Source organism: Euprymna scolopes, chromosome 26, assembly GCF_053919585.1.
Source record: "Euprymna scolopes isolate OS-2025 chromosome 26, ASM5391958v1, whole genome shotgun sequence".
Taxonomy (NCBI): Eukaryota; Metazoa; Mollusca; class Cephalopoda; order Sepiida; family Sepiolidae; genus Euprymna; species Euprymna scolopes.
This window is the reverse complement of record NC_136507.1, coordinates 50,667,288-50,683,937: the sequence shown is the minus strand read 5'-3', so window position 1 is coordinate 50,683,937 and position 16,650 is coordinate 50,667,288. Positions and strand designations below refer to the sequence as shown.

Here is a 16,650-nt window from a genome sequence, read left to right as displayed (position 1 = left end):
GTGTGTGTGTGTGAAGACATTTCTCAACTTATATACTCAACGAAAATTTGATCTACAGACTTGAAATTTGATATATAGGGTATGTAGACATGTGGAAAATTTTAATTGGGTTTTCATCCGAAAAAATGGCTTCTAAGGGGTCAAAATTGAAAAATTGGTATGTGGAGGTCATTGGATTTTTATCTGTTTGTCAACTGTTTCATGAATGCGCACACATGAATCATTTATATGTAGATTCCTTATGTTAAGAATAAGTAGGTTTGAAAGCACTTTTTAAAGATTGTGGCAAGCTAGCCTAATGTGTAATCGTACTTGACTCATTGCCTTTAGGCTTTGGTTTCGATCTCAGCTCAAGTATTTTTTTTTTTTTTTACTTACAAGAAGTGAACTATTTAGAAAAAACATAATACTCGCATGCACATGTCTTGGTTTCTGTATAAATTAAAATATAATATTCATGCATATTTTCCAAGTGGGCAACACCAGGCAGCCTGCTAGTAATAAATAAAAATAACTGATTTTTTGTAAATATTTTACCTCAAATTTTCATCAATAAGTTGAATAATTTTATGCTGATGCCAATTACATGTGTGTGTCTTGGATCATGGAAATAGGAAGAATTTTCCCATTTCTTTTTTAATTGATAAGTGGGGTCAGAAACAGTTCATTGAAACAATCATATTTTTGTTTTAGTTTTTGAGATTAATCATATTTGATGTCTCCTTACACTTCAAGGTCATTTATATTTCAAACGTTATGACAGGTCAAAGCGCTCACCTCAGACTAGCCTAGACAGAACCTGCTCGTCTGATTAATGTTTTGTGAAAACAAGCGTTCTTTACAATCAAATTTCCACGAGAAAATCCCACTTCTATTTATATCCCACTTCTATTTTATCAACTTGTTGCAACTTACCATTCCATAATTTCAATAAAAAAAAAAGACTTCTCTCAGTTTTGCTACCTTTTTACGGTGACATTGAATCTGTTGTACTAATAAATGTTCCTTAATCAATTAAAAATTGTTTTCAAGTTCGTCAATTTCCTGATTTTTGTGGTTTATTGTGAAACCGAGGTTATATTTAATGTAAAATTAGTGGGAACTCTGCATGAGTGTTGCCTGGGAAAATTAAAGAACTTTGTACATTTTTGCTTCCACCTCTGAATCCCCAAATAACTAATTGATTTTTTTAGGTATTTATAAATATTAAGTGTAGTGTTTCATAATTTTATAAATAATAGTCACCTCTGAATCCCCAAATAGCTAATTGATTTTTTTTTTAGGTATTTATAAATATTAAGTGTAGTGTTTCATAATTTTATAAATAATAGTCAACATTTTAAACTAGTGATAGATGATTCTGATACAATCACCAATTCCGATTCCAATAATCAAAGCGCTTCAAAGGACGCAGCCACAGCATTAAAATTAATCCTGTGCAATTATAGACACGTCTATCGAAAAAGTTCATTAAATGGTGTCAATGTAAGGCTGTTTATATATAAATTTTTGAATATTATGGGTTTTTCTTATCACAAAGTATTAAAAAAAAAAACAATGCTGATTCATGAGGTTAAATTATAAATATACCAAAGTTATGTTGAAAAAAAATCAAACAATATTGCACTGGAACAAAATATATGAAAACGAATATGTTTTAGTTTTTTTTGTATCTTACAAATAAGTTACAAAAAGCAATACACATATTGATAAACTTGTAGAGAAATCAACTTCCTTTCATGTTTTAGGAGTTTATAGATTTATACTGATCTGATTATGCTCTTTCTGATGATTCTGACAGCAGAAAATAACTCTACTTCAATGAATTTGACTCTCCTGATATTTTTTTCTTAACCCTGAGTGTTTTTTGTGACATATGTTTTTTGTATGTACTTAATGGAATACCTAACATTGAATATATTTATTCTTAACAAACTATTTATTGATATTTTTTTAGACATCTTATGGAAAATGTTTCTGGATTAAACAAAATATATTTAATTAATCAATGCATGCGCATTTTCATTTTTAAGAAGCAAACATTTCTTTATAAATGAATTTAATTAACTATCTTCAAAGGGAAAATAAAAATTATAATGCTTAAATTAAAAGATGTTTGTTTGAAAAGAAATTTAAAAAATCTTTTTGTTAGAAAACCATTTGTTTTAGTTTGATTTTTTTTTATATATATACAATACATATACAATATATATATTGTATGTATTATTTAACCACGAATAATATCTTAATTATAGAGAAAAAAATTACAGAGAAATCTATAAAAAAAATAAATCCAACAAAATATAAATTTTACTTATTGGTACATTTTAGATATAATTAAAAAGAGAAGGAAACATGTTCTCAATTAAATAACAATCTTTCTGTTCACTTCTGTTACTGGTAAAAAATTTCCTTTGTACATTATATTTTAACAAATACAACATCCTTGTGCCTAATTTTTCAAAATATATTATATTTTTTTTGCAAATATATAATTCAAAATATATTTTTTTCTGCTATTACACTTTATCCTTTCTGTCTTCGGTCTTATTTAGGCGATTACATGTGAATACTTTGAAAAACTTGGTAAAAAGAAAAAAAAAAAACAACAAAAACTGTTTTAGAATTTAGTGAGGGATCAGTTTCCTATATAAATTTAACTGAAAATGAATCTCATTTTGAGGCCATTCTAAATTTTAGAGCTGTTCATAAAATTTCTTTTACCACTAATCCAAGATCTAACTGTTCAGATCATCCAATCATGCATATTTACTAACAAAAAGCTCATTTTATGTTAAATTTACATATGAAACGGATTCCCCACTTCAAATTTTAAAATAATTGATTTTTTAATTTTATTTGTTCTCACCACATTTTTAGGGTGTTCACATGTAATTTCTTGAAATAGTAGAATCACAATTTTGTTTATGTGTGGAGAGAGATGATTTAGCTGAGGGTGTTTCTCTACAACATCATCGTAAAAATGATACTGATATATTGGAAGAATCTAAAAAGAAAACAATTCAAACTTTCACAGAACTTTAAATATGAAACAAAAATTAAAAAAAAATATTTACTAAAATATTTTTTTAATCATAAGCACATTTGCAATTTTTAAAAATAGTTTATATATATATATATATATATATATATATATATATATATATATATATATATATGCACACATTTTTATGTTGGCAAATTTTCAACACAGTCTGAAAAAGAATGTACTTTTGTCTTGTCACTGGAAAGAAAATGTAACAATGGAACTGGTTTCAATAGTATTAATAACCAAGAATCATTTTTATTATCATTCTTTGATTTTGTTGCCTTCTGTCTCTATCATAATCCACCTTTTATATCTTTATAAATTTTGTTTTAAAATTAGTTTAGTCATAGAAACTCAAACTCAAAGAAGAACTGACATAAGTGTATTCTCATACAGGGCCATGAAAAATCTTTAAATTGGATAATTCATTTATACCTTATTCAACTCCACACCAAGCTTTCAAAACGTTAAGTGCCCTTTTTTTTTTTTTTCACACTTTTTGGACACCTTGTAAGGTTTACCAATGCTGAAGGACTGAGCAAAAGCCTACCACATAAAAAAATTAAAAACCTCTTTATATTTTTTAAATTTAATTATCAAAGATATTTTTTTTTTTTTTTTTTTTTTTTTTTTTTTTTTACAAAAATATTTTAAGTTTTAAACATATTTTGGAACCTTGTAAATCAATTACATTTATCAATAATTTATGCAAAGTATATTATTTATTTTAAATTTTTACATAAGTAAAAAAAAATTGTCCTATTTTGGTGTTATAATCTATAGATTTTAGTTTTAATAGTAGTTTAAATACAAATATTCATTTTATTACCATCAATGGAAAATTTAGTTTAAATAAAATTGGTAAAATCGTTTTGGAATCAGAAATTATGCTCAAATTTTTCTGGTAACCCCAAAAGTTTTGACTTTGCTGATTTCCAATTTTGATTATTCACCCCAGCACTAATTTAAACATTCATATTATTTTATAAGTATGAAAGAGTATCTTTGCAACAGTGTGCGTAGAGGTCAGGAATTTAGTTTTAAATTTATTGGAAGGCAGCAGTTTTAATTATTTATACACAAACACTGGAAGGAAGGAAACATTAAATGCAAATAAGAGTATTTGTAAATAAAATAATTTTTTTAAGTATAATTTTTAAAATCAGTGTTGAATTAAGTAAGCAAATACTTTGTGCAAAAACTGCCTCTTGGTTTATATAGTAAAATTGAAATGGAAGATTAATACAAATATCTAAACTAAAAAAACAAACTCTGGAAGGAAGGTACTATTTATATAATTAAATGTATTTTATAAAGTAAAATTTTTAAGCAATATTCATAAGAAAAAATTTTTTTAAGCAATATTCATAAGAAAAAAAACTTTTAAGCAATATTCATAAGAAAAAAAACTTTTAAGCAATATTCATAAGAAAAATTTTTTTTAAGCCATATTCATAAGAAAAAAACCCTAAGGCATGGTTGCTCATGTTTCTATGGTAAGTAACCTTTCTAGCATGATTCTCCACTGACCAGTGAGAACTGGTTTATTGTTAGTGTGAACAAGCATGCAAGAAACATTCATGCCCATCTAAAGTAACTTCTACTCTGATGAATAAGTAGCCTTTGTTTTGCATTAACTTAGTAGAAATCGTAACCACTCAGTAGTGCATAATGGCTTAAGGTTGAACTTAAAACTAAGAATTGAGGGAGACATTTTGTTATGCATATTCTAAGAACATCATGAAAATAAAATTGGGGATGTTTATCTCCACCAATGTGATGATGTTTTCGATAGAGTTTGTCACTATGTCTGTTTATTTATGTACGACATATTATTCACTTCGCTTGATTAATTAATTGTGTAATAGTTTATTTTATATTACGAGATCTACTGAATTTCTTTTATGTTCTGGGTCGAAGGAAAGATAGAACAACTTACCAGATAAAAAAAACAATTAAAATTTTTCTAGAAGCACATCCCAATAAGCGACTGAGTGCATACAAATTAACATTCTGACTTTATATGGCGGTGAACATTCACATTAAAAACCTTTTCTTTAGGTTTTTTTATTTAAAAAAAGAAAAATTCAATATAAAACGACAAAATAATATTGAATATTAATGCAAAAAATTTCTCTGATAAAAAGAATAGTATCTGTTTTGATATTACACTTCATCTTTTTTTTTTGCCTTGCTCAGTGTGTTATATTTTCTTATTAAAAGAGTCTTATTAAAGTGCAGTCTTAGTAAGAGAGTCTTAAGGAGTGATGTGTTGTAAGAGGGAGATGTAAGAGAGAGATTGTTCTAAAAATTGTTGTTGTATCTTAGAGAGATTCTTTTATTAAGAGGGATGTTGTAAGAGATTCTTAGGAAGAGATGTTGATGAGTTTTAGAGAGATTGTTCGTTTTATGACGAATGTCGTTTCTATTATGAAGATTCATCTATATTAAAATGTTCATACTTAGCTGAGTAATGGAAGCTCTTTGAGTGAGGAGATAGTGTTCAGACAGTCTTAGTGTAGATATGCTCTTAGAGTGAGGAGACATTGTGTAGACAGTCTTCAGACAGTCCTAGTGTAGATATGAGATGTGTATGTCAAGACATTTTATAACAGATATATAGACATATAATAACAATTTTCACTTTACCTTTTTGATAGAATCACAACACAAAGACGACGTTTATAAAAACACATGATGGGTTTATTTCTTCTCATGACCAGCCGTGGTTTTCATCATCAAGGATTCAAAGCTTCACATTCTAAGTTTCAAAGTGACCATCTCGCTTCTAGACGTTCGAATTCCAAACTGCAGACTATCGTCTGTCGTTCTCAAACTCCCTCTGAGTTTCTCCCAGTTTCTCCTTAACTCTAAAGTTTTTTAACTATATCTAGAACTTCCCATTTTTCCATACACATGTTAAAACATGTCTTCTTTCACGTGTTCTGGACATGCATGTCCAAAACTTTTCCTTTTTTTACAAAAGGAATTTTAACCTATATTCTCAGTAACCTATATTTCCAATATGTTAAAAACATGTTTATTAAATTATCTTGTAGCTGCATTCTTTCAATTGAATTTTCATAACAAAATTGACAGTGCACATTCTTTTCTTTAAACTATTTTATCTCTAAGCCAAACAATCGTTTGTTTTACATTCCATTTTCTAATTCTCACATGTAATCTATTTCTAAACCTAAATTACGAGGTTCGAATTTCGTCTATGCTATTTCATTTTCATTTTAACTAAATTTCTATATTTTTATACTTACATGAAAAGGAGACAGCCCTTATCATGTAACAGGTGAAGAGAAATCATTCTAGACTGAGGCATTTTTTTATTTCTGTCCCTATCCAGAGTGACCCATTGGGGGAGGGAGCTGGATTTTCTCCACATTAAAAACTGAACTTGTGTTTAACTCTTCCCACGTGAAGAAGCAATAGAAACACTGAATATTGACATACAAATTTTCTCCATAAAAAAAGAATATAAAAATCCAAATTTTAACATAAATAGATATTTAAAAAGAAACCTTAAAATTGTGCTACTTTTGAAGAATTCAACTGAACTCAACTCTGATTTCAGAAATAATTTTTTTATTATTAAAATTAGTTTGAGTCCAACTGAATTAAAATTCATATATGCAACCGAGCACCACAGAATTTGATATTACCTAGAAACATCCTCCTTTAGAGGAAGCTGGTTCAACCCACTGTAGATGAATGCTGTTGGCATGTGAGAAAAAAATTAAAAATTGACACTTGTTCTAAAGTCATGTAATTTGCCACTTGATGTAACCCAATTTGGCAACTATATATGGATTCTCTCTCTTATGAAGAACCACTTTGCAACTTTTAGTTTTTCCTCAACCAATTGCTAACCTTCTCAAGTGAGATAGAAGCTGGCTACCATGAACAGCCAAACAATTTAGGTTTGGCATGGTATGTGAAATATGTATGATCAGTATTCAGATTTACAGCCAACAGATGAAACTCTTTAGTAAAAAAAAAAAAAAAAAAAAAAAAGTGATGTCAACTTGAATCCTGAAAAGGAAGAAGCTATCTCTAACTCTTCCATTTTAGAGATATGAAGTCTGTTGAAAAAAAATGTGGTCTCCAACTCCGTTTTAAAATACTCTGACTCTTGCAAAAAAATTTTGAATTCCAACTCCATGCCTTTGTTTTTGTGAATTAATGCCATGTTGGAATATAATAAATGGTAATTTTGAATCACAAATTAGAAAAAAAACATAACTAAAACATTTATCCCTGCTTCAATTTAGAATTAAGGCGGTGGTCAATATTTTTTATTGATTAGCTATCCTCTAGTGTCTATTTAGGAATGTAAAGCTCCATAAATGTGATTCAGTCATCAATAGGAAGAGACTCTTAATATTGAAGTGCATCTATTTTTTTTTTATTGGTTTGTGAAATATAAAGTTGAGCATCAAAATGGGCAACATGTTTGTAGTAATATCTAGGTGTAAGTGTGTTAAGATATTAAGAACAGTATTTTCCACATGAGGTTAAAAATTAATCAGAATAGAAAATTTAGAAGTTGAAAAGTGTAGAATTATAATTACATGGCAGAATATGACATAATGGGAGGCAGTATATGGCAGAAAAGCTAGAATGCGTGACTCTGGGAATTATGCCTTGAAGTGATCAGACATGCGTAAACTTGTGTGCATTCACTGCACAGTTTGTGAATATCCACTCATCATCTCCGTCTAAATTTGGTGCTGGATTTCAACACTAGTTTTAGTGTCAATCATGTGGACTTGGTCATTGTTATAAAATATGGATTTTTCTTCCCAATAAGCTTGAGTATTAAAACAAGTAACAATGTTTTATAAGAGTTTTAGAATGTCACTTTATTTTTCTACCACTCAAAACAATAGTCACTGTCAACTGAATATAAAATAAATCATGCAATTAAAATCCTGACTGTACTCTGAACCCCACTGAATCAGCACATTTCCCAATGAGCAGGGCCCACAGCTTCCTTGCCAGCTTGGCTGAAATCCCAAGTCTCCCCGGTTTTGCTCAGAAATGGATACGGTCTTTGCTAATCGAGCCAGAGATGACTCGTGTTGCCGAGTTTGAATCTGTCGACTGGTGTTAATCGTGGCACCCTGCACTGAAGATTCCCAAAAGGATGAAACACTAGTGTCTGTAGGTATTTAATTATTATAGTAAAAAAATAATTATATATATATATATATATAGGAATCAAAATGATTTGGTTTGAACCATGCAGAAACCACTTGTGAATGATTCATTGTTTAATCATTGGATATAAAAACTGAGTGACCAGAGGAGTATGAACTTAAGTGGACATAACTTCTGTGTGATCTGAAGTGGTTTGCGATCTCAGCATGGAGTCTCATCTTTAGGAAGTGATTATATATTTATTTTTCAAAATGGCATCCCATTTTCAAGGTGTGCAAATCTAGTTGAATATTTTCCCCATCACAGGCCTGTCATTTGTATGTATTGCAGCCACAGTAAACATGCACCATTGTGCAGGTTTACATATTGCTTTTGATTCTTTCTCCTCTACCTTATGTAGGTTGGAAGGGATAGATGCAGTTCATCTCGATATACATAATCAAATCTCAGGAGTTAAGTTATTTATTTTTTTTTAATGGCCTCAATTTTTCCACACACAAAAAGAAAACAAAGATCAACTTCTGTACGATTGCCACATCATTGTTACAATTAGACCTCACCATCTATTTCGGAGAAACAAACAGCTATTTTTCTGTCAACTATACAATGCCGGATAATTGTCAGTTGAGATCAAAGAACACCCATATTATTCTACATCTTTTCTATTCATTATTATTTTTAAAGTTTTATTACATTAGTTCATGATAATTTGTGAAGGATTATTCATTTATTACAAAATTGTGCGACAAAACAATGAGAATTGAGAGCACCAATTTTATGGAAATATTTAACATTTTTAAAAAAAATGATTTCTCGTTTTTATAACATGATTGTTTTATGAATGTTTTTGTAACTTGTGTTTTATGTAATCTTTTTTTATAAGTTTTTAATGGTAATGTATACAATGTATTTCCCACCTCTAAAAATATTTTACTGAATGTTTTTTGTGTTTTAAATCTTCAAAATACTATCAGGTCCTGGATATGACCATAAACTATATCCAGTGGTGAGGCCCCAGCTTGTGAGCTTTGGGGAGTGTTGAGCCACCCTTCAATTACCATTACTCCCAGGTCCACTCTGACCCAGAGTGGTAGTACCTGTTAGGGTCCCAACTATGGGTTTAATAGAAACCGACTTGAAAAAAACAAATATATTCTATTAAAAAAATTTTCGGCATTAAATAACCCGAAAAGGGTTGATATGCCATAAAACAAAAACAACCAACCAGCCAATCAAAATACTATCAATTAAGTATTTAATTTTCAGATTATTTTTTTTTTTAAATAGTTTGTTCAATTTTTAACACCGGATTTCAGTGTATAATGTAAACCACCTTTACATTTATATTTTATCAGCCTTTATCAGATTTGCTTCATGAAAAAAAATCTCCCTATCAATTGAATTTTTTTTTTTTTTTTTAAATTATTTTTGTTTAACCGTTTTGTAGTTTTTAACTAAGTGTTAAGTTTGCTACGTAACTTTAATGTAAGATGATCTCCCCAGCCCTGCTTGAAATACTGAAAACACATGATTTTAGTGGGGAGAAAAATGACAAAAAATCACTTTGAAAAGTTGATATGTTAAATTTATATAGCAGCCTGAAAACCCTTCCTGCTAAAAAAAAATTAAATTTTTCAACTTTTTTCCTTTATTTTCAGGGAAACATTTCCTCAACTTGAAGCAGCACTTTTGCCATTGACTTTTAAATCTCTTCAATGGCATTTTCTACCAAAATTTAAAATAAGGAAACTACAAAAAGTAAGTCATATTTAAAAAAAAAAAAGTTTTTTTTTTTTTTCTTTTTTTTCTAAATCAGTTTTCTCCTTATCTTCATTGTTTTCCCTAGAATACTTCTAGAACATCAAATAAAAATGTTTAGGCAGAAGAAAGTTGAATTACTCTACTCAATGTCAAAATACAAATCCATGTAAATTTTTTTTATATCTAACAATTCATTTCTTCGAAAATAGTCTTGCCTGCAGTTTTTGTAATTTGGTAATTTATTTTACAGGCAATGTAAATTTTGCAGTAGACAATAAATTATCCACTGTGCAACGATTTTAGTATTGACATTAGACAAACAGCAGAAAACTGCTAACAAAGTAAATATTTCTGAAAGCTAAATGTTTGATTTTGCTAAAAACATTTTTGTTTACACACTAAGAAAGTTTGAAAACTAAAAAAAAATATTTTTACCCCCCCCCCCCCCCAAACGCTTTTTTATCACAAATTTAAATATTCTTTTTCTGCACCATAACAAGTTTGCATAACATAAAATTAGCATCGTATTTTCAGATTTTAACTTGGGTTGTGAAATCAAGAAACATCTAAACCTTTATGTATAATATTGAAATAAACTGACAAAAAAACCCTGAAAAGGTCACAGTGGCAATCAAAACTTTAAACATAATTCCAAACGTTAAAATGACACTTGATAAACTTCCAGCACAAACACTTTCTACTCTTTCCAAACGCCAACTGCCTACTTCCAATCTGACCAGTTTATTTAATATACTTGGTCTTTATATGTGCCAATTAGTTAGTTGTGTGTTCAAACCAGTTCCAAGTTCCTGCCAATAAGAAAGACAATTTCTGCAAATCTACCAAATACACTTCTACGATCTCATTCGGATACAACACATGTCTCAAACTTCTCCTAGGTCATAAATCTGTCACCGGCAAAAGCAGTAAATAGTGCTTTTTTAATTTGTGTTGCATTGGATTGCTCTTCAGTTAGTTGCTAGTAAATTGTGAATGCTCCCCAAATTAGCCGAAATAGGATGAAATGATCAAACTGCTTTACTCCAGGTAGGTCACAGAATTCCTGTGCCTCAAATTCTAAAATGACTCGATAAATTTCCAGCACCAACAGTTTTTCTCTGCCCTATCTAATAGCTAACTGCCTGTTCAGTTTATTGAATGCAGTTAGTCTCCACACATGTAAATTAGGCATGTATGCAAATCAATTTAAATTATAAAAATCAACTATTATAAATAAAAGCATTTTCTTTTTCTTTTTTGGTTGGACACTCACAACATACAAAACATCTCATTTGCTTTTCAGCTGGTAAGTCTTCATTTCTAATAGTCAGAAATATATTTGAACACAATTTTATTTATACAAATCAAGATTTAATAAAATATAAATAAAAATGAAGAAATAAACATTAGTCTGTGTTAATATCAAAACTGTTATACCAAAATGGAAGTGAATTTCAAATTTATATTCATTATCAAACATGATATAGTTATATCAGAATAAATACCACGAGTTTAGTGACCTATTTATTCTCCTTTTCCCTCTATCCCCCTATGTTCCTCACTATCTGTTACTGGACCATCTGTAACATTCAGTGTAGCAGCAAGTCCTGGAAGCATCAACCTGAAAGAACAGTTGGAAATGACATATACTATACATTATAAACATGTAATTCCTACAGCCATCTACCTTGAAAATGCTGCTGTCAAACCTGACATAGTTATATAGAATAAGTTAGAGAGAGTGGTAACCTTAGTTGAAGTGAGTGTCCCTAATGATGATCTGAACAGAGCTGAAAAGGAGAAACAGACCAAATATCAAGGTCTCCTGTATGATACAAAAAAAAAACTGGAATTTTAGAGCGATATCAATTATACCAGTTATTATAGGTGCCACAGGGCTTATGAAGTCCTACCTAACTAATATTCCTGGTGAACGAAGTGCAAAAGAGATCCAGACAATTGCACTTAAGGGAACAATGAGGATACTAAAACGAGCTCTCGGCTGTTGGCAGCTGGTTTGGCTGTCCCATACCCAACGTTACAATCTTCAAAGGAAAAAAATAAAAAAAGTGTATACCTCACATGAAATTGTTGAAATTTATATTTTTTCAGAAATTTAAGTATCAATTTTATTTGTGGTATAAACTAAATTTTGTTCAACATGTGCCAGCATGTAAAATATATGTTAAACTGAATATGATGATGAGAAAGTTTCAACCACTTGTTTATGTATTCTGCAGAGAATATCAGATGTGTGTGATGGTGGGGTTAGTGAAGAATTTATATAAACAAGACTATTTTTAATTTATCATTATTTAAAAATACTGAATCATTTTTAATGCTATCTATTTTTTGTTCATTTTAGAAATGTGTTCCCCGAAAGGAATATTGTGTTTAATCTTGAAGGATTTATTTAAACCTTGCCTGAAAGTATGGCTCAATTATCAGGTAAGATCAGGATTCAATTTGTTTTACTTTGAGTCGATATTACTTTGTTTCTTTAAATTCCGTTCATTCTAAGTTAGGGCTTGTAATAATTGTGATGTCTATTCATTGTATTTCCTTTAATCTTTGAGATGTGATAATCTTGGGGACCCTATAAAGTTGTTCTCATATAAAATCATGTTAGATTTGATCCTTTTGAGAAATCCCTTTTTTGTTCTTTTCAGTAATTGGATTATTTGTAAGATCATTTTGAGTCAACTTGACTGACCTCCTTCATTCTCAAGTGGTAATAAATGCTTTCTGAAAGAGGTTAGGGACTCATAGTAGTACCACACCAGGAAACTATTTTGTAAATAAATTAATGTGTTAATTCTTTTTAATCAACAAAAATGAAAGAATTAAGCAATTTTGATGTAATTTTCAGTATTTATTCAATAAATAATATTTTGTTTTAAAGCATACAAGTTTTTACATTTTGACATCGCAGTGGTTTTTAAAAGTGTGGAAGCCTGACAAAACTTTGATTTGGGCCAAATTACTCTATATCTGCAGAAATATTTTTCTCTGGTGTTAATAGTTTAATGTTAAAAGTAACTTTGATTTTTATTTTTTTCTGATATTTTAAGGCAACAAAAAGAAAAACTAAGAAGCTTGTCTTCATTCTTCCAGTATGGTTGAGACTACCTTGATTGAGGCATCCGATAACAGTGACATTGTTGAAGGGCATCTGTGTAATATTGAATTTATAGTAAACCAAAAGTAGCTCAATTTTTAACCATAGTCTAGTGGCAAGGAGATATTTAAGATGAGAATAGAATTGGTGTTTGTATTATTTGGATTCTTCACACGACTGTTTTCATCTTCAGTGTTATTTTCACAACATTTTGGTTCATGTAACCTTCGACTGTCTTCAGGCATATCTAGTTAAACTTGTGAATTTGCACCAAATTTCAAACAGAAAACCTTTATTTAATCCACGGGAGTAGCATGCTCTCGTTTCATCAACCATGATTGGGTAGAATTTCTAAGTAATTTGCAATTGTATTTTTGTGTTGCCTGCATTGAGGATTGAACCTTCAACCTCCAGAAGAGTGTAACTTAAAATTGAATTTTACTAAGTACTTTGTCTACTACACCCTGGATCCTTGCGGATATCCAAGGTTACATCGATCAAAATAAGTCAAGATGAGAACAGTAGTTCAAAAAATTCAAATAATACGAATAATCACTTATCTCAAAAATGCAAACACCAGATTGGTGTTGTCATGGAGTTTTCTTTCTTCCACACTATTTCTCTAGCTAATCTACAATTTCATCCATGAACAAAAGAGAGGTGGAGTCGGACCTTTTAGTAGGTATCTTAAACTGATTTTTTTCTTTCCTGATTATACCAAAATTTTTATAGGTATGCATATATAGTTCTGCAAGATATTAAAAAAAAAATACCAAATTTATCTTCATATGTCAATTAGTACATGAGTTATGGCCATTCAAAGTTAGTCAGAGATTGCGTTTTGTGTGATATTGAATGCAAGGCCAACTTAAGGTGTGTATAACTGAAGATAAAAGCTTCAAATACATGAAAAATCTTTAGAAATATATCATAGTCCATTAAAAGAAAGATTATATAGATGGAATTAATAATTCTTAGATCCACCCAACCTTAAACATTAGTGAAAATCATGTTGTCACAAAAATTGTGCAGAAACAGTAGAACTTTGATTGTTCATATAAGCTTTATTTTAGCAGCTAATATCTTGGAACTTATTATTCATGACAAGCTAAAAATGTTTTTCATTAGTACATCCATAAAAACATTATTTTTATACATGCTAAACACAGCTTGAAGCCCAATTTGACTTTTGTGAAAGTTACTCATTAAAGGTACAGACCTAAAACCTTTAAACTTGACTAATTTTTGTATGAGAAATTTAAAAAGAGGTGATTTCTTTCTAATTTTGGCAGATTTTGTGAAGTGATTCAACTTTTTACATGTAAAAAAATAAATAGATTGACATCAAAACATTGAAATTTGCTTAATAAAAGAAATTATCAGTCAATTTTTAAACAAAGACTTATAAAGTGTTATGTAAATTTTTAAATATTTTTTAATGCTATATTTCAAATGAGTAAAAATAAAATATATTTATTGAATAATATAATGGAAGATTTTACTAGCAATTTCACTCATTTTATGAAGCTTCTAATTTTTTTTTTTTTTTTTTTTTTGCTTCTAATAAAGGATATGACATATTTTTTAATCACCATGTTGAAAATACTGAGAAGATCCTTTATGACTTCATAAGGGATAATGTCATTAAAATAGATCACAGACGACCTAGGACCCAAAGAATTACGGTCATTTGATGAAATATTTTTCATGAAATTATAAATATTATTCAGAAAGAAAGTGAAAGGAAAAAGAGCGAGAAGCACGAAAGAAAGATGCCAGAGAGAAAACTATGATTGAGAAGGAGAGAGATAAAAGCGCACAGAGATAAAGGAAGAAAAGAAAAAGGACAGTGAGAAAGAGAAAAGACAGAACAAGCAAAAAAAAAAAAAAGGGGACAGAGAGATGGAAGAAAGAAAAGGGTCTAACATGGAGAGATGGAGAAAATAAAGGAGACAGATACAAAAGAGAGGACAGAAAGAGTAACTAGGAAAAGGGAGGACAGAGAGAAAAGGAAAATAAAAAAGTCGGAGGAGAGAGAGAAAAAAAATTAAGTGATTCTTTGCTTTTGCTACTGTTATAATGCACAGAAAGGGACAGTTGGGGGTGGTACTTTATGTACACATTGTGGAGGAGGTAGAAAGGCATGTTTACACATGTTGACTTAACAAGTTATCTTACTTTAAAAAATGTAAACCTGTCTCTTTTATTGCTGAGCCAACAATTAATCCTATTGATTACCATTGAGAAATGTTTTATCCAATGACATAAAAAGCATATTTTGTAAAATTAAATTTCTGTAAAATTTTATTCACTGAAATTTTGAATTTATGAAAATTAACTTAAAATTTTATACTTCGCCACCAGATTGAAGAATAACCTTTCTTTTATAAAAATGAAATCAGTTAACATTGCTGTTATTTTTTAACAATAATTTTAATTGATTTCATTTTTAATAATTAAAAAAAAATGCTGTTGAAAAAAATCAGGACTAAACACTTTGGAATTTTCCTCATGTTCATGTCTCTTTAAAAGCCTGCATAAATTTCAGCCTTTCCTATTCGTTTTAAAAATTGTTTGATGTATCAATTAAGATTTCAGACTGTTTATATAAATTGTTGATCCGGAAACAAGGAAAAAAATTGATAAAAATTGAATTGCAAAATCTGTTTTTCAAAGTATTTTATCTAAAGGGCAACTGTTAACTTACATCTAAACTCCTAATCTGTGAGTTAATGTATAGTATTTTAAGTTATATATTTTTTATGTATTGCATAATCTCATTGTTATCTTCTTTCCTTCTCCCATTGGTGAAACTGTAGCTTCTTATTTATTTGTTTGACTTTTTACAATAACGTTCAACTAGAAATATATATTACTTACCAGCAATATGCCTTTGAAGTTAAGTGTAGATATATTAAGGTATAAAGTTACTTGAGCATTATTAACACAATTGGATCTTAATTCACCTGTCAGCCAATACGATGGTAAATGTCTGAATGATTGGCTATGATATGGAAGGGGTTTGAAAGAGATCAGTTTAAACATTAGTAAGGAAGCATAATAATTTAAGATCCTATGAGATAGGGGATAGCAACTCCTTTGAAGGAACTCTAAATAAAGAAAGAATGCATACTTATAGTTACAATTAAATATAGTATATTTTAATTAAAAATGTCTGTACTAGTTCACCTGACAGAAAAGGAAGGATGCAGACTACAGCTTTGACCCTGAACTACACAGAAAGAGGAAGACAGTATTTGTAATCTCTCCATCGAAATTATTGCATTTTTGTTGTGATGTCTGTGTAGTTTTGTATTATTGAAAATTTTATTTCATCACTGTGTATTAATAAAATTGTAAAAGCTTTTTAAAAAAATGGCGACAAATTCTAAATTTTTGGTAACTTTCTCCTTAAAGGACACCTCCATTTGTATCCATCATGCTTGACAACTTCAAGACAAAAACTAGGTTTTTGTGTTTATAATTTTTTTTTTTATTCTGCACTTTTTATGTATGTGTGCGAGATGATTCCATTCATTTAGTGTAGATT

The 16,650-nt window shown here is 29.4% G+C and overlaps 1 protein-coding gene across 4 annotated transcripts in view; it reads left to right on the top strand.

Annotated features, from left to right (window-relative positions):
- LOC145248030 (divergent protein kinase domain 1A-like) overlaps positions 1-16,650 on the top strand; it is a 226,703-nt gene that overhangs the window by 78,371 nt on the left and 131,682 nt on the right. For all 4 annotated transcript variants that reach the window (XM_080109752.1, XM_080109750.1, XM_080109751.1 and 1 more), the window contains 2 exons: positions 9,880-9,979; positions 12,348-12,430. In XM_080109752.1, coding sequence (XP_079965878.1) covers positions 12,350-12,430 — 81 coding nt within the window. In that variant the 5' untranslated portion in view covers positions 9,880-9,979; positions 12,348-12,349. The remainder of the gene's footprint in view (positions 1-9,879; positions 9,980-12,347; positions 12,431-16,650) is intronic.